This window comes from Alligator mississippiensis, chromosome 4 (genome assembly GCF_030867095.1).
Source record: "Alligator mississippiensis isolate rAllMis1 chromosome 4, rAllMis1, whole genome shotgun sequence".
Lineage (NCBI taxonomy): Eukaryota > Metazoa > Chordata > Crocodylia > Alligatoridae > Alligator > Alligator mississippiensis.
In genome coordinates this window covers 215,705,694-215,725,508 of record NC_081827.1, presented here as the reverse complement: position 1 = coordinate 215,725,508, position 19,815 = coordinate 215,705,694, and the positions used below count along the sequence as shown (strand labels likewise).

At 41.9% G+C, this 19,815-nt stretch overlaps 1 protein-coding gene across 1 annotated transcript in view; it reads left to right on the top strand.

Annotated features, from left to right (window-relative positions):
* Positions 1–19,815, top strand: part of XIRP2 (xin actin binding repeat containing 2) — a 229,078-nt gene that overhangs the window by 165,032 nt on the left and 44,231 nt on the right. Inside the window, exon 3 of the mRNA XM_059727316.1 lies at positions 13,035–13,198. Coding sequence (XP_059583299.1) covers positions 13,035–13,198 — 164 coding nt within the window. The remainder of the gene's footprint in view (positions 1–13,034; positions 13,199–19,815) is intronic.

Sequence of the window (19,815 nt, the reverse complement as noted above, 5' to 3'; positions counted from 1 at the left end):
AGCTTACTTGACTGCATTGTGGGAGGCTCGCTTGTTCAAAGCTTGTCTTCTATTTTTATATTGTCATGGGAGGTTTATTCCCAATCTTTCATGACTTCTGAGCACTGTGGTTATGATTACCAGAGTTACATCCTCAAAACCTGCTTTCCCTATTTTTAAATATGCTAAATACAAGACAAAAACGAAAGTATTGTAAATGCACTGATAGGTAAATAGAAAGGGGTAGATGCTCCATAATTTCACTGAATTACTTAGAATCAATTTTAAAAAATCATCACATATGCCTTAGTGCTATGTTTGTATATTGTAACAGTGGACTTCAGTATAAGGATGACCTGGCTCCAGGTTTCATACTCTCTGATTATATTGGTTAATCTATGTGCGGGCCAGGGGCGAGCCGGGCCCGTCTTTGCACACGCGGACTGTGGCCAGCAGCCCGGGCATGCGGGGCTGGAGAAAACCGCGTGGCGGCAAGGCACGTGCGGGCTAGAATTAGTCACAGAGGCATAGTGGTTGATTGAAAAGATTATTTACTTACACCCAAGATGGTCGTGGTGTAGGCTGGAATGTTTTCCAGGTGCAGCTCCGCTTAAATCCTCGTTGGAGGACTCTGACAAATTCGGTTCTTTGGCCCCGGAGTCGTTTAGGCTCCGCGGGTTCAGCAATTCTTTCCTCACAGAGTTTTCGAAGCTCTGTGGGTTCTGTTCGGTTCCCAGGCCCCCGGAGCGGTTAAGACTCTGTGGGTTCGAAAATTGGGTATATAGGATAGGGATACGTCTAGGATTGCGCTCGGCGACGGGGAGAGGCTAGAAGCTGTTTAGACCTCTGTTGCCTGCTTAAGAGAGGCGCGTTGGGTCCGCAAGGGTCCACATCGCTTAGAGATCTTCACACAGCGCGAAGTCTCCTCCTCCTGGCGAGTTCTGTCTCTCTCCAGTTTTCCCCTCTCTCTCCGACTTGGGCGGAAACCACCCAAGCCTTTTGTACGGCTAGCAAGCCAATATCTAGCCACCACGTATGCCCTCATTCAGAACTGGCCAATAACGTGGCGTGAATCTAAATACAAATGGCGGGAACTCCTTTGCACCGTGCATCTCCGAGATGCAAAAGAAATGCACCATGCAAAGAAGCTGCAAATTGGTGGGAAATCCCCCGTTGCACCGGAGTTCTCTCCCGCAGCAGAGAACTCCGCCGTGCAAGGAAGCTGTAATTTTAGCGGGAACATAATTTAGTGTTGCTGAAGCACACACAAACAACAAATCACAACTTTGGGTTGTGACAATCTATAGTAAGTGTATTTTGCTACTCCATAAACATTTCTCCCAGAAGAGACAGACCACCATTGTAAGGTTAGTTTCTAAGTCCTTCTTTCTAACCATGCTCCACAAACTGAAACTCACTTTAAAACGGTGGTACGCAAAGTTTTGAAGGACTGAAGCCAAAAGTCTCTCCCCTGTAAGTCTGCATGCTCATCTCTAGAGAAGACTGCAAATTTTATTATGTCTGAGTGTGTGTGCATATACAGATATGTGACACACAGGCACATACACACACATTATACCATATTTACTTGAATATAAGACAGCCCTGAATATAATGTGACCCCTGCCAATAATTAGCTTCTACATGTGGTAAATTTATAAATTCATTATAATTTTCCAGGTATAAGATCTTAATTATTGGAGGTTTGCCTTAAATTTGTTACAGCAGGTGGCTTGCCCTCTGCCCCCTGCAACTTCTTCCCCCTCCAGCCCCTTCTCCTCCACACACTCTACTGTTAGAACCTGCTCTCCTTAAGCACATGGAAATAAGGGGGAAATTTGAAAACGCAGAGCACATGTCAATGAGACAATTACTGAGGAGTTGCTTAGTGCAGTAAAGCATCACCAGTCTACACATGCAGAGCTATTGATTAGGTTGGAGTAAACTAATTAACTCCACCTTGTACTGCCAGGCACAGGTACTATCCTAAGGTGGAGTTATTTATTCTGCTGCAACACACATGTAGACAGACAGGGCTGGCTTGTGCATGAGGGTGCAGGGGCTGCCTCCTGAGGGCTGCCCACTGGTTAGCCCCACACTGAAGCACACTTGTGCCCCTCCACAGCTCACTGAGCTAGGTCAGAGCAGCCCTGGGCTAGCAGGCTGATTCTCAAGGCCCCTTGCCAGGCACAGCTGTGCTACCCCGGCTCAACATGCTACGGTCCCAGGTACATGCCTAAACTCTGTGCTTGGGAACAGTAAACTCTGGCATGAATTGTAGTGGAGTTTATTGTGTCACATTAATATTCATATGTAGATGCACCCACTGACTTTGAAATAAAGATGCCTATAGGAATTTGCATATAGGCCCATAAACTTTGTTTTTTTGCTTTTTTGAAACTGCTGCATGGTTTAGCACAGGTACTCCTTCAACACACTTTTAAGGAGCATTTTGCACCAACTTATATATAGTACAAACTATCCATGATACTAGCCCAAAGCCAAAAGGTTCATGATTTACCATATAGTTCATTGGGCAGCAGAGTCAACAGTGTTTCAAGCTATGGTGGACCCATAGCTCAGCACTGCTCTGTATATGTATGTACTTCAGATACCCCCCAGAAAAGATTAATGTGCTAATCAACCCCCCCGCTCATGTCTCGAACCAGGTGTTCTTGTCAGGAGTTCTGGGATCCTCCAAACATTTATATGCACTAAAATAAATTTTATTTATTTTTAATTTATAAATTAAAAATATATATATTTTTAAAACCTCATCTGCATGGTGACTAGCCAGTTTACCTTGCCCTGAGTGGAGTTCTGACTGAAGCCCCTCCCTGGGTAACTCATTAATTTCATTCTGATTAGGGCCAATTACTTGCCCACTCGGCCTTGGGTTCACGTGCGACCTCAGGTATTCGAGGACTTACCTGGGCCTAACTGCCTCCTCTCTAGGGCCTCTACACATGCCCCCCTCTCTGGGGCCCACACTCCTCCACTATGCTGGGGCCTTCGGGTTTTTCAACCCCCCGGGCTCAAGTGCTTCTCCCTGGCATGTCTGGCCCCACTACTTTTGGGGTCTTCCACCCTCATGGATTCAGGTGCCTCTCCCTGGTGTGCCTGGCCTCACTACTCTCCGGTCTTAATGCCCCACCAGATGGTGGGGACTGGGGTTATCAGGCACCCCTATTCGCCTTTCATGAGGGAGGTAACTGGCCTAGCAACTGTCCTGCCATGGACAGCCCCACCCTCTCTCAGCAGGGTACAGTTTTAGGTCTTGCCCAGGAACAAGCAGGCCTACCTGCCCTAGTCTAGTTCTTTCCCTGGGCCCAGATATAATCCTTGGGCTGCTCACTCTCCTGGGCCCATCTCTAACACTGGTCCCCCATTTGGACTCCTCATCTCTAGAGGCTGAATTGCAGCCTCCTTCATCACAGCCAGCATGCTGACTGACCTCTACCCTCTGTTGGCTGTGATGTCCTCCTCCTCGAGAGGACCTTCAGGCTATAGAGGCCCTGGCCCTGCCTCCAGGCCAGTCAGGATGCCAGATGGCTCTCCACAGCCCTAGCCTCATGGTGGGCTTTAATTGTGCTTCGGCCTTACAGCCCTGGCCCCCTTCCATTGAGCAATTGATGGGTCAGAAATTCAGCATGGCAGCTGCTCCCTCCATACTCTAAAGGGGTTCCCCTCTAGGCCCCTCCATCAAGCCAGCACCCTAATCCAGGCTCACCTTGTGCCCCCAGCAAGTCTGCATGAGGCCTAGTTCAACTGGGCTCACCTAAGCTCCTGGCTTCACCGTTGCCAGATCTACTCCAGGGCTTGCCTGTCCCCTTCATAGGTTTACAAGCTGTTAGCCCCTTGCTAGGCTGGGCCTTGCTCTTTCTAGGTCTCAGCCTTCTCCCTGGGGCTCAGGACCCCATTGGGCCTGTAGGAACCTCCCGCCATCCCCATAGTTCCTCCCTTACCACCATGGTGTTCCGTGAGCAGCAGCTCAGCCGGGTATTGTTGCTCCTTCAGCTGCTTGCAGCAAACTGCTGCTCCAGCCCTGAGAGCCAGACTCTAAAATAGCCACCTCATCAGGGCTGGCCTGCACTTGCCAGCTGCCTGCTCCCAGGCCTTAAAGTCATGGGCAGTGGAGGTGCTCTGCCACATACCTCCTCCCTTATAATGGCTGCCATGGGTGGGGGGATTACCCTGCTGCTTACCATGTGAGCTCCTCTGTAGCCTGCAACAGCCCACTAAGTGGTGAGCACCCCAATGGTACTCCACCACAATAGATATAGATATTGGGGGGAGGAGTGATGGTAATCGTGAGAGGAAAAACTGCCCTGTGGTTAGGGCCTTTGCTTAGAAATTAAGGGACATGCCGCTTACAGAAAACCACATAACTTAGATTGATTCCACCTCAGACTTACTGAATGTCTGTGCCTAGCCTATAGGTTCAGCATCATTGTTTAAGTCCAGTAGTTTCTCCCTGCCTCAATTCCTTGGCTATAAAACTGGATTTATGGGATACTACCTCACAGGGATGTATTGAAAATAAGTATATAAAAATTGTTGAGTTATTCTTAAAATATGGTAGTAGGGGACACAACTATCCCAGACAGTTCATAGATGTTAGGAATTCTGATATAAATTGAATTCAATGGACAATTCTGCTCAAAAACTGATAAAAAAACATAAGTAAATGTATAAGAGATGTTTTAAAGGTCTTAAGTGCCACTATCTGTACTTATAGGGGTATCTACATAGAGGAGTATCATTTCCCTTAAGTCCTTAAAAGGTGAAAAAGCTAAAAATGTTCTGACACAACATAGTGACAATGTAAGCTCACAATGAGTAAGACAGGATGTGACCGGCCTAAGAATATATAAACAGACTGCTAACTTTTCGTAGGCTAGTAAAAAAGAGACTTACCATCTCTCTTTCTGTCTTCCCATTTTACCTGCTTGTCTTTATCTCTCACTTTGTATTGAATTCTAAGGTATTATGTCTGGGTATCTATTAGGTTAGATTACCCAGGGGTTGAATATTTCAGTCTGTCCCATCTCTATTTGTAATGTGAGTGCATCAACAAGCACAAATCCTTTCCCTGTAGTTCCATTGTCTGATTGTGTTACTCTTGCAGGATTAAATTATAAAGGAGAAAAAGAAAAGGAAGACCAACTTTAAGAAAGCTAGATAAACCCTAGATAAAATTAGCTGACTATAAGAGAAGAGAATACTGTCTTCTGTATTCTCAGCCAGGAAGGACTATTACATTGCCTTCACTGTTAGCCTTTCCTTAATTTTAGGTTGATCATTATGATAATGAGTTCATCTCTTTTTTAAAATTATTAGTGCAGTATGCTTCAGAAGCAGCAGTATTTTGGTCAACCTGATAATGACAGGGATGAAAAGCACTAAGCTCATTTCTAGCACCTCCTTGAATCACACTCGACATATATTGTTTCTTCTTAAGTGGTTTATAAACATACCTATTATAAATTAAAGATGATGATAATTTGCAGTATTACCAAGTTTGAGGTGAACTTACCCAGCCTTACCCAAGGAACAGGGAAAAGAGAAACAGAAATTGACATGTTCTGATAATAACCCTTTCAAGTAGGAAGAATAATACACTAGATCCCAGTCTTTGCTAAAAAGGTGTGTGCCTGAATACTTAAAATTCTCCATCTTCTAAAGGAAAAGAGTGTACTGTTTGCAAAGACTCAATCAAGGTTTCTGTGATTTGCAGAAAACTCCTTGCAGAACAAGTAGAATTTCAGGATTTCTGATTGTAGCAAATCTATTTTAAACATGTACAGGTGGTAGCAGCATTTACAACAACTTCTCTATCTACAGCACCAAGGCAAACAGTTACAAGGTTCATTTAAGACATCTTGCTGGATGTATGCAATTCCCTTATTATAATCATGGCATAGGAAAAGCAAGTCTTCTCAATGGTAATATGTAGAGTGACCATATGGGACAATGTAAAATCCTCCCCCTCCCCGCTCCCTTCCACCCTCCCACCTGCAGACAGAGGTGAGGACAGGGCACCACTAGTATTATTGTTCAGGTGGATAAGGAGTCAGTGGCCCATTACTGACCCATTGTTTTCATCACAGATGTTAACAATGCCCTTTTTAATGGTCATTCCACTAATCAAGCCTTTAACCTATTAGGGCAATTCTGCTGTCTGCTAGGGCTTTTTATTTCACAGCTCTGGCTGCTCTTCCTCCCCACCCCACACCCTGCCTGACATGCTGATTTGAACTTTTACTGCCTGGCTGGGTCTGGCTTCCAAAATCTAGGATGTATGGTCACCCTAGTAATAAGACAGTGCTGCTATTTATGAGAGGCTCTAAACAGGTGCCTCTACATTCTGTTTCAGACACTGTTGTAATAGAGAAAGGAAACTGTATTAACGTCACATGTCAACTCAAAATACATTTTGAACAAAATTCTACTTCATATTGCACATGTGCGTGGAAGACTGAAGTGACACCTCTCACAGCACATCTATTTGTGTAGCAGCCAAGAACAATGAGAGCCTATCATTCCTTGAAAAGTAGGCAAGACCTAGCAAACATGAGTAGTGATTTTACAGAGTTGTCCCTGTGAATAACGAAAGTCAGTGCAAAGCCAAATTCTGGAAAAGATACTCAGATGTTTTACAAGGCTACATTTCTTTTCATAAAATTGCTCATAATGTAAATCAGCCAGTAAAGCTGAAATGCAAAATATGAAGATGAGATAAAAGATGAAGCAGTAGAATTAATGAACACAGTTATTAGTGTCTGAATTTGAAAGACAGATGTGATACAAAAAACTAGAACTCTTGGTTCCAAAATGATACCTTTTATTAGACCAACTGGGAAATTTGGTCTAGTAAAAGGTATCATTTTGGAACCAGGAGTTCTAGCTTTTTTGTATGTCTTCCTGTCTCAGACCAATATGGCTACCAAGCACACCCCTAAAGACAGATGTGTTAACTGATTGTGATAGTCTATGCAGCTACTGAAATGTTTTGCATTGTGAAAGCAATATCTTTGTTGTTTTAGCTAACACAACATGGTATTTTAGAGCTAGATATTATTAGCTAGATTACTGTTTGTACAGGACATTGACATTGTAAAATGCTACTTGGGTATTAATATTTTATTTTGTGCCTCTTGTTTATTTAATCTGATACTAAGAGTAGATGCAAAGTCATTGCCTATCTGCTTTTTTTTTAGGCAGACTATATATATAAAAATAATTAGCCCTGCTTAAGAACATTAGCCCCAATTCTGAAGTCCTTATAACAGCAAAACTGCCACTGACTTCAGCACAGGTTTTGCTTAAATTCATACCAAGTGAAGTCTTCAGGATTTAGCCTTTGGCCTTTAACACTATCTAGAGCAGTGATTCTCAAACAGAGTGTCAGGGCACTCTGAGGTGCGGTGAGATCCTTTGAATGGTGTCTACTGCCTAGGAAAGTGAGGAGCTAAGCACAGTATGAGGGGATAAGCAGATAAGCACAAGCTCAGGCTTGTCCCTGCCTGGCTGATCCCAAACCCTCATTGCCTGGCCTATCTGCAAGGAAATAAGCACTTTAATATATATTATGTTATAAAATTGGATGCTGCTCAATTCACAAAATTTATGGAGGGGTGCCTCAAGGCCAGGGATCCAAAAAGTTGAGTATCACTTATCTAGAGCCTTGCTGTGAGTCCTCAGTGCTGAATGTTGGAGGAAAACTAACAGAAATGTTCAAGTGAAGGACCTGCCTGTTCCACGTTCCATCCCTATAGTGGGCCAGCCACCAGACCCTGACTTTTAAGCTCTTCAGAGCATAACACTGAACCAAATAATGTTTCTGGTTAATACTTGTTGTTTAATTTTTAGAAATTTTTACTGTGCTGAATGTTCAGACATTCCAGTTATAGATGCATTTCTTCTCGTGTACTACAGCCGCTCCTCTGCTATCTTCGAGCATGCTATCTTTGTTTTGTATTGTGTATCAATTCTATATTTGTGTGCATTACCCCTGCCTTCCTCTCACACATTCTAACATACAAAATTCTTACAACACTGGCAGAGAAATACAATAGGGCTTGAATAAGCATGCAGGAATAAAGAAATTAAATAAATAACATTCTCCAGGTGGTGCACTGCCTTCTGTGGGCTTTTTGTGTAACTGTGTACCTCAGGGATATTTTTTCACCATGTTCCACTGCCAATATTAAATAATACTCAGAAGAATATCTTGGAAGTACCTCTCTCTCCTTAATGCAGATCACTCTTATTAAGTTAAAGGACTCCTTAAAAATGCAACAGAATGCAAAATGACCTTATGGGCCATTAAAAACAAGGTAATGCTCTGATAATTATAGGAAAGACTCCCTCTGCTGGAGAATTTTTTTGGGGGGAAGGAGTTCACTCAGAAGTAGACATGTTTTGAATTGTGTACCACACACAATATAATATTCATATATGCACATTTTTTCAATATACAATCTCTCCTCTTTCAACAGGTAAGGGAATATACAGCATTCTTGCACATACTAAAAAGCTACAGCAGAACTGTTTGTCACAACGGGGACTTTCTGCCACTCTCTAAATTACTGATGGATTACATTTGTAGGGCTAGGTTCTTTCTTTAGATTCAACAGCTATTGCCCCAACAGTATTGTATCTTTCTGAAGAGTAGAAAAACAAGTACATATTTTCCTTTACAGTAGGTTTTCCATTGCCACAATTTAGGATTGTGCCTATTAACAGGAAATAAGCGAGATGAAAAAGGGGCAAAGATAACAACTACGTAGTTCTAACCTCTGAATTATCTGAGTAACTGGCATATTGATTTTACTATTCCATGGGTTATACTTAGAAAAGGGCAAAACTGTTATCACATTCACACAGAAATAAATCCCATAAATGAACAGCACATCAGATTATGTCATAAAATGGAAATATGGGCAGGGAAGGATCTAAGAATACTAAAAGGCACAGAGATGTTTCATACTAGTCCCCTGTCCTCTGTGTATACACTGTATCTTGATGTTTAATGTAGCCTCCTTTCTGCAGTTTCCATGCTACTGTTTTTGCTACATTTTCAAAATTAATTGTGAATGCAAATCTCACTTCTATTAATCATATTATCTGTCTCTACCTGACATACAGCACCTGAGCTGCATAGCAAAAACGAAACTTTTTTTTTTGCACAGCCTATTTACATTTTATGTTCTAGCTAAAGAACTGTTATTATATTACAGTTGCACTATGTCAAAATGAGATCAAGATACTGAATCTGGGTTTCAAACATTTCTTCTTTTTTAACAAATAAAAATTACAAACTTTTTTTAAGTGATTTGATTCATTAAGTTCATTTAACCATCAATTTCACTTACATTTAGTCTGGAAACTTTCACAAGCTTAGAGACTATTTAGTTTTAAGTATTTTGGTTTAAACATTATCTTAAACTTGCAAGGGCATAATGTCTCCTAATAGTCACACATACAGTCCCACTGATGTAACTAATGATAAAAATTGACCTATCCAGCCTGATGGGATTTGGAGATCCCAAAAACACAATCAAGAAATTTCCAGAGGTTAATGTAAAGTTTTTTAAACTATAATTTTCAAACTAATTAAAATATCTAGATTTTATTTTGCTGGTTAGCATAAAGTCCATTTTCCCCTTGCATGTTAACAAGATAATTTAGTAATAAAATGACTCATTGTTAATTTGTAGAGACTCTCACAAAGCAGTTTTATTTATAATGGAAAATGTGGAATTAGACCTAATAAAAAGATAGATGCACTAGATCTTGCTCCTGAATGTAATATGGTTGTTCTCTACATTTCATTTTCCAGTGTGACTGGACAATCTCCAGATTAAGAATGCAATTATTTTGCAGTGAGAAGTATAATATTTCTTTAAAAGTGCCAGGGAAATGAAATAAGCATTCCTATTATTTCATATATATTAGGTTATACTAGGGTCACAGCCGCAAATGGCAACAAAGCACTATGTGATCTCAAGCAGTTTAATCAACATCCTGGAATGTAGGTGTTAACATTGAATCTTCCTAGGCAATATGCATTAGTTGGCAGTGGGAATCTGTCAGATACTAAAGCCATGGTATGTACCTAATAAAGTTGAAGAGAAACTGCAAAACATTTGTCTCCATATGTCAACCAGTTAAATTACTAATATATTGAATATACAAAAAGGTAGCAACTGCCACCACATCAGATACAAGTCAATATCCCACAAGTAAGACGCATTAACAAAGAAATTCTTTAAATTGGCAGTGGCAAACATATAGCCTATGGGCTGGAGCTGGCACACAAAAGTTAGTCATCCAACTTGTGGTGCTTCAGCTCACATATCTTGTCAACTGCCAGGGTCCTTGTGAGGGTGGCATTAAACCTTGCCATTTTGGTGCTGCTCCACCACTCAGGGAGCTAACACTGCTTATCTCTCCCGTCCCTTACCTGCTGCCAAAATTGAGGTTTTTAGTCACCCCAGGCAACTAAAATTGATGGCAAGGGAAAAGTGGGGGGTAGGCAGGGACAATGACATTAATTCCCTAGATTCTGGCACCATCCTGAAACTGCAGCTCCAGCAGCTGTGGGAATTAATGCTGCCACTGCTCACAGGTCATCCAGCCCTTGGAAAGCCCTGTTGTCTAGATCTAGTCTGCAGGGCCCAGTGAGTCCAACGAAAAATCCAAATTAAAAAAATGTTAAATACAGATGTACTGCCTTTGTTCTGGGGAAATATGATATAGCTGGTGGCTGAACATAAGAGCCTAATATAACTTCTCTGTGATCAAGAAAGTCTCAATGAGATTTTCGTCTAGTTGCCTCTCGAGACTTCCTCCTGCCCTTTTCAGACACAGTGGGCACATCTACACGTTCATTAATGTGCTGTAGTTAGTGTGTATTTAGTTTAGTACTTCCTTAATGAAGTACTAGCTGAATGTGCAGTAACTACATTTACTGTGCAGTAGCATGGGCACAGTTTTTATGACAGTTACTGTACAGTAGCCTAGTAACACGCAGTAGCTTATTGGCACAGTTTTTTACTGGCATGCTACTGCACAGTGTTTTTAGGCTACTGTGTAGTAAGCATCTTGTGTAGATGTGCCCAGCATGGAATAAATACCCTATTAACACACAGTGTGCATTGAACTCCTACTACATAGCTGTATCAGCCATAATTTGAGGGCAGTAGGACTGCCCTGAGGATTCTACCATCCTCAGAGGAACTTAGATGACTACAGAAAAAGGGAGGTATTTCACTCTGAACAAACCTAAGAGAGAAAAAGATCAGTACTATATTTCTAGCATGTCATCATACCTTTCACCAACTGCAAAATACTTCATTCCATATGTAAAGGATAAAGTGAGACAAACCCCATATTGTTTTCAGAGTTCTACATCCAATGTACTTGCAACATACATCCAAATTACAATTCTTTGAGCTGTAACAGAACTCTTGCAGGTTCTGCCAAGATCATATGATATGGTTTGTGCTTTGATAGAAGGGCAAAAGCAAGGGCTGACTTACTTCATCAGTTCCTTTTTACTACATGTGGCAGTCAGTTAGAACATGGCAAGTTTCAGATCTGCCAGTCGTAGCTCAGGTTAAACTTCTTCAAATTTTCTGAAGTCCTCAAGACTACCTTTGGTTTACTACATACTTGACCACTGTGAACTTATGCAGCCTGTCTGGATTGAATTCTACTAGTCATCTTCAGTCTCTCTCCTATGGCAATCTCTTTGAACAACTCCGCTTATGTCAGTGTCAAGATAAATATCTTCCTGGTCCATAGGTAACCAGCAGAATCTCTAAAACTTGCCAGCCAAGTTGTATGGGAAATTCAGGACAGTAGTGCATGAATCAGCATTTGATTGTAACAAAGCTGAAACTCCTTACTCCCATCATCCAAGAGGATACTGCTTGCCTGTCAGCCCTAGTAAAATCCACACTGACATACTTGAAGGAGAAACAACTCTTAATTCAAGGCCCTAGGGTGCCTTGAGATCCTCCCAAGGGTTATGTGGGATACAACACAGTGTTAGCACTGTTAGGTGTGCAAACACAATTCACAAGATAAATCCAGAGATTTCAAATAGGAATCCATAGTGTCAATACCATTCTGACCAGTTATGGTCTAAGTTTCATGCAACAGAAGAATTGCTCTATTATTGTTCTGCACTCAAAAATGAGTGAAAACTAAGAGCTAGCATTTTCTGAGGGGTACCTTGAGTCTATCAAGGGGTATCTTGAATTTAAAGAGTTGAGAACCACTGTGTGAATTTTTCCTACAGTAACTGTGGCTCTTTGAGATGCAACTTTCCCTCCTTCTGTTGACTTAGCTTGCAGGGTAAAAATGGAAAGAACGGGAATATATACATTGCATTTTATAATAAGCTTTGCAGGAACAGAATTTAAACAAAGCCTCTGGGGTGCTTAACTTCTGCATACTAGCTTGGCTTTCCATTTATTATGAGTGAGGTCAAAAGAATGAATTATCAATAAGGTTTTAGCATTGTAGCACAAGCAAAATAATTATAATAAATGAATAAAATGGAGAGAGCCAATTCTGCTTTTAAATTTTGTCTTTCCCTTGTATTCCATTGATTACATAAAATGTGCCCTGTATAATTTGTTGTATAGAGAATTTAAAGCAACCTTGCTCATAGTATATATATGCAAGCTGCCTGATGGCTATATTTATTTTCTTTAATTGCAAGGCAAATGTACAGTGCTTCTTCCTGAAAACTATTTGTTTAAAAAAAAAATTAAAGATGCTCGTTTCAGTAATTATTAATGTTTCTTTGGATCAGATCCTGTTTTCATTGAGACTCCTATTAACTTAATTGTGAAAAAGGCTAGGCACTTCGGGCATGATATAAAGTTTAACTTTATTATTTCCCTATAAAAACTGGGTAACTGTTAACTCCTGCACTCTGTCTAGTCATTTAATGTGTCTTTCCATCCATGTTTCAAAAATGCATCTATTTCATTTTAAGAAATAATCCTTAATTCATAAAACATTATGTTTGATTTTAGCTATCATTGGTTACCGCAAGCCTGTAAGTGGATTTCCAGAAGAAGATAGTAACCAGAGCGGTACTGAACCATTGGATTTCCAGGACGCTCTCCCACTGAAGGAAAGAATGGCTTTGTATCAAGCAGCTGTGTCCAAGGTAGAGACCAGCAGCTCTGCTATTAATGTAAGAGACTACCTTTTATTTAGCATCATAGTTATCTTCATAGTTTGCCATTTCTCATCCCATGGTGTCTTATTTTGCTCACTTACTCATACAGACCCCACTGACTTGTCCATGCTTTTGTGATGTAGAATAGAACTAAAAACTTGAATTACCAATGCCTACATAGCCAATTTTCCAATTTTGTTCAGGCTCCTACTGATGAGAGTTTCCATACCATGTTACTGGTCTTTGGAAGGCTCATTTTAATTAATTGTCAGCAAATGTTTATTTCTTTCTACTCTTGTGTTCACTAAATCTATTAGAAGTAGCTTACTCAACATAGAAAAGAGAGAAATTGGCAATATAGCCATTCTGATAAACCAATTATTATTTTAAAAGTACAGGTTTCTTTACCAATTTTTATAGCCAGCAAATAATAAAATTGTATTGAGAAGAATATTGTCTTTATTTCAGTCCTTGCTAGATCCTCAAGCTAAGGAATTTGGAATTACTGTGATATAAACAACATGAGCACTCTCATATGCTGGAAAAATAAATTATATGGTTTTATAGTCAGTTTATCAGCACAAGCAGTCCGGTATTATACAGAAATAAAAGCATCCTGACAATTTTAATTCTGTTTTATTATGTGTGCATATCTAATCAATAGCTTTATTACTTCACAGAAATTATAGAATCATAGAAAGTTAGGGGTGGAAGGGACCTCACAAAGTCATCTAGTCCAACCCCTGGCTCAAAGCAGGACCATCCCCAACTTGATCATCTCCGCCAAAGCTTTGTCTAGCCAGGTTTCGAAAACCCCCAAGGATGGACCTTCCACTGCCTCTCTGGGTAGCCTGTTCCAGTGTTTTACTACCCTCCTAGTGAGAACATTTTTCCTAATATCTAACTCAAGTGTGGGCAAAATGTGGCCCATGGGCCAGATGCAGCCTCCCAGGACATTCTATCCAGCCCACAGGGCCCCTAAAAAAATTAGAATTAATATCTATCTTCCCCTGGCTGCCTATCATGCAGCCCTCAATCGCTTGTCAAAATTCAGTAAGTGGCCCTCCACCCAAAATAATTGCCTGCCCCTGATCTAACTGAAGCTTCCCTTGCTGCAACTTGAAGCCATTGCTCCTTGTTCTGTCATCTGTCACCACTGAGAACAGTCCAGCTCCATCCCCTTTCGAACCCTACATCAGGTAGCTGAAGGCTGCTATTAAGTCTCCTCTCAGTCTCTTCTTTTCTAGACTAAATGAGCCCAATTCCTTCAGTCTTTCCTCAGAAGTCATGTCCCCCAGCCCCCTCATCATTTTCGTTGCCCTCTGCTAGACTCTCCAATTTTTCCACATCTCTTCTGTAGTGCAGGGGCCAAAACTGAACACAGTACTCCAGATGTGTCCTCACCAGTGCTAAATAGCAGGGAATAATCACTTCCCTTGACCTACTGGGAACACACCTACCAATGCAGCCCAGTATGCCATTACCCTTGGCAACAAGGGCACACTGTTGGGTCATATTCAGTGTATTGTCCACTGTAACCCCCAAGTCCTTTTCTGCAGAGCTGCTGCCCAACCAGTCAGCCCCCAGCCTGTACTGGTGCAGGGGATTGTTCTGTCCTAAGTCCAGGACTTTGCACTTCTCCTTACTGAACCCCATGAGATTCCTTTTGGCCCAGTCCTCCAATTTGTCTGGGTCTGCTTTTCTCAACCTGTGGGTCGCAACCCAAAAGCAGGTCACAAGAATATATGAAAGGGTTATGAACAAACTTAAAAAATGGATCAACAGAACTTTAAATTTGATTCTCCTTTAAAGGAGAAAAATTTGGGAAGCCACAGCTTTTCCCTTGCAGGCTGGCAGAGTTCCAGTTGCAGGGGTCTGCTTAGGACCCCTGATGCCCTACACACACACACCCTCCTGACCCCAAATGCCCACTCCCAGCCCTACACACTGGGGGTCTAGGGGCAGGGGGCAGCAGGTCAGGGGTGAGGGACACTGAGTTGGGACTGGTCATTAATGTTTACAGATAGGTCCTGGTCCATAAGAGGTTGAGAACCACTGGTCTACGTCACTCTGAATCCTAGCCCTACCCTCCAGCATATCTACTACTCCCCCCAGCTTAGTGTCATCTGCAAACTTGCTGAGGGTGCACTCTATGCCATCTTCCAGGTGGTTGATGAAGATATTGAATAAGACCGGCCCCAGGACCAACCCCTAGAGCACTCCAGTTGATACTAGCCGTCAATTAGACATCAAGCCATTGATTACTACTCTCTGAGCCCGATGCTTCAGCCAGTTTTCTATCCACCTTACAGACTATTCATTCAGCCCATATTTCCTTAGCTTGCCTACAAGAATGTTGTGGGAGACTATCAAAAGCCTTGCTAAAAATCAAGGAACACCACATCCACCAGTCTCCCTACATCCACAGAGCCAGTCACCTCATCATAGAAGGCAACCAGGTTGGTCAGGCATGACTTGCCCCTGGTGAACCTATGCTGACTGTTCCTAATACCTTTCTTCTCCTCCAAGTGCTTAGAAATGGATTCCTTGAGGATTTGCTCAATGATTTTTCTGCTCCGTGAGGCAAGGCTGACTGGTCTGTAGTTCCCTGGATCCTCCTTCTTCCCTTTCTTAAATATGGGCACTATGTTTGCCCTTTTCCAAACATCTGGAACCTCTCCTGATCTCCATGAGTTTTCAAAGATGACGGCCAACGGCTTTGCAATCACATCAGCCAATTCCCTCAGAACCCTCAGGTGCATCCCATTGAGCCCCGTGGACTTCTACACATCCAACTTTTCTAGTCTCTAACCTGTTCTTTCACCACTGAGGGCTGCTCACCTCCTTTTCAAACTGTGCTGCCCATTGCCATAGTCTGGGAGCTGACCTTGCCTGTGAAGACTGAGGCAAAGCACTTCATCCTTTCCTGCATCCTCTGTCACAAGGTTTCCCCTCCATTCAGTAAGGGACCTATACTTTCCCTGATCCACCTCTTGCTACCAACATACTTGTAAAAATATTTAATATTGTTACCAGGAATTATACATATAGTATTTGCCCAACAGAAATTCATGCCTATTTGAAAATATAACAGCAAATTTTAAATATCACTAACATCTGTTACTAAAAGAGAAATTAGCTGCTGGTACAGTATATCAAAATTTTGTACCTGATCAGCAATTTTTACAAAACATTTTGCAAAACACAATAATTTTGGTAGGATCTTGTGAATTGGGCAGTGCAATGACAGGCTTGAACATTGCAAATAATTTCAGCAGCACCCTTGACTTAGGGATAATGGAGTGTGTGCGTCTGTGTATTCTAGCAGCTTCAAGGAGGTAGAGTGATTTTTAAAAATGAACAGTTACGGGAGGCAAGTATAAGGGTCCCCAAATGTATGTAGTGTAACGGGGGCTTCCTCGGGACTAGTCTACCAATGGCCCACTCACCTGTTTCTGGACCACCCACCTTCTTTCCTGCCACGCCTTGATGATATATAATTATGATAGTAATTAGGTGGGAGGCTGCTCATTTCTTGCCCTGATGCCAGGGGGCACTATCTGGAGCTCCGTTCCTCCCCTACACTGCAGCCCAAGCCTCGCACATGGCATCCACAGCTGATATAGCATCACCAGCCCCACATTGGGCTCCAGAATCCTCCAATCTGGATCCTAACTGGATCCCTCCAATCAGGTGGCCTACTCCACCCTCATCCTAGCTCCCTGAACTCTTCCCTTTCTTGGGCATGACCCCCCAAGGACCTTTGGCCACGCAGGCCCTGGCCTCACCTCCAAGGCCAGTCAGAAACCCCAGGCACTCAGCTCTGGGTGTCCCTCATGGAAGCCCCTGGCCCTTTTGCCCATTCTGGTCCTGGCCCCAGCATTGACCAGTTGACGGTATCCTAAGTCAGGCTTCTGAGTCTATAGCCCACACTCTAACCTAGGTCTGCCTTCTTCGCCCTACTATGGGGTAGCCCACCTGGTTGTGGGAGCTGGGGTTATTAAGGTGTCCTGACCCGCCTTTCAGGTGGTAACTGGCCTGGTATTTCCTGGAGGCTCCCACACCACTGGGAGCCCCACCAGGCCACCCACTCCCAGCAGGGTGCAGTTTTAGGTCATGCCCAGGACCAGGAACCTCCAAACCATCCCTTACAGCTCCTGCCCTTACCTCCAGGGTGTTGCATTCAGCTTTGCAGCCAGGCAATGCTACTGCCTGGCCTGCCAGCAGTGAGCTGTTCTGTTTATATAGGCAGCCAGAGATCTAAAATGGCCACCACAATGAAGCGCCTGCTGGTTCAGTCCTTAAAGTGGCAGGCACCAACAATGACCTGCCACAGTAGTTTCTTACTGATTCCAGTGTGTTTCTGCTTTTGACACCAGCAGGAGCATTTCATCCATATGGAGGGAAGGACAATCCATTTAAAAAGGAATTGAAGGAATTTAACGTTAACAAAAAAAGAGTTACATGTTTCTTTTTTTTAACTCAATAAAGTACTCCACAATATGGTCCAGGATTCTCTGCTGAGTGTAACACATGAAAAGGAATGGATAGTGAGTCCAGAACTGGGGAACAGGAAAACAAGTGCATGCACATGAGTTGTATATATAGTAAAATAAAGAATAGCATAAAAAGAAATGGTAGACAATGGGATTGTGGGGTTGGTGCAAGCACATGAAGTATGGTTCAGTGGTTTGTTCGCTTTTGTTATTACCTCAGAAACCCTGCAGTAGGACATGGGCAGATGATGAAAATACTAGTTACTGGATATGACCTGTAACACATTAGCTTCACATTCTAAATGTTTGTATCTATTTGCTTGATCCTTAAAATGCTAAGGAATAAGTTAACAGTCAGCGCAGGGTTTTTTCAAATTTTCCTAAATTATTCCTTCCTACCAAAAACACATGAAAAGGACAAGCTACTTATACTTTTCCTGTCTCCCTCTGGCTAACTGAGAAGCTTAGAGAGGTCTTATTGCCAAACCAAAAGGGCCCCAAAAGTATGACAAAATTAAAAAAACGAATGTGACACATATGCTGGTGGTTTATTCTAAGCTCATAGAAACCTATAACAACTGTTTATGGTGTGTCAGGTTAGCACTGAAAATAGTGTTTGTTAATTGGAGTAAAGTGGAAGTCAAGTCATATTGCAGGGGTGCCACAAACTCTAATCTAGTCATACTCATAGCTAGGTTGTTTGTCCTCTAGTCTGCTGGGCTGTGATATCACAACACTCAAATCTAGAGACAGTGTAAAACAGTTATCTCCAAAACTTGCAAACTTTGAAAGAATAAACTTACTTTCAGAGTTCCCAAAACAAAAACGCAGCAGAAATAGGTGTAACTATTATACTGAAGTTGCTACAGTAGTTCTGAGTCTAGCTTTGAAGGGGGAACTTGTACAAAATTCAGTATACAGGAGTCAGTTAAAGAAAGTGATACATAGCTATTATTTTCTGGATATTTTAGAGAAAAATATTTTGGATCGACATATAGCAAACAAAGCCTACTTCGTTGCAGTAAGAATTGGTAAATTGAACAAACAAATGCCAAATTACTCATGAGCACAAAAACGCAGTATTTACTGCTTTTCAAGCAACAAGTTCTTTGAATACAACATTAGCTTATATATTAATCTGAGAAACTGTCTCCTACTTGTTTTGTGTTCTTTTTGTTATAGAATTAAGATAAACTCATGCATGATTTTCATAAAAACTGATAATATTCTATCAGTAGGAGCAATAGAGTGTATCTATATAGATAACAGCTTTATTATTAAAGCAATAATCATGATAAGATATACAATGTTTATTTAAAATTGAATGAAAGATGTGATTAGAAATGTCTTGCATTGTGTGCAAGCAATGACAACAACAAAAGTACAAAATTAAGCATGAATATGATAATATAAAAATGAAAGCAAAGTGCTGAGAAGATGCTAAGATCCTGAGGTACACTGAGGTCATTTTGCATCCCTTTATCCCTTTTATGCCTCCTCTATTACCATGATGTCTGAGCAGTTCACAATCTTTAATTCATTTATCCTGTTTTTATACAATTAACCTGGACAAGGTAAACCCAGGGTTTACTAAACCAGTTATAACATGGTAAAAAAAATAACCTCTTCCTTTAGCCACTCATCCTCCCCAAGTGCCACACTGATCCCCTTCTCCTGCCTGATCTGCTGCTTTGCTTTCTGCTTCCTTCCCGATCTGCCATTGTGCTGTCTATCCACTCCCTGATCTGTTATGTGCCACACACAGATACTTCCCATACCACTTGTGACATGAGTACTGCAGGTTGGCCACCCCTGGTGTAAACCATCCCTGAATTATTTGCCCCAACTAGAGAAGAAATCATTGGCTGAGCAAGAGATCAAATCCAGGTCTCAATCACAGGCTGGCACCTGAAGCACAAAATGAGCAAAGATACAGAAAGATTGCCATACTCCCATCTCTCAGCTGGCCCTGAGAATGGTGATGTCCAGCTACTAGTTGGAGCATTGCCTGGACTGATAACCAGAAGATCATGAGCCAGAGCAGTGTGAAGACAGCCTACTGCCACTTTCAAAACCCTTCCTGAGAAAGCTGTGATACACATTCTTCAGCCATAACTAGAGGTCCAGGTGTCCTAG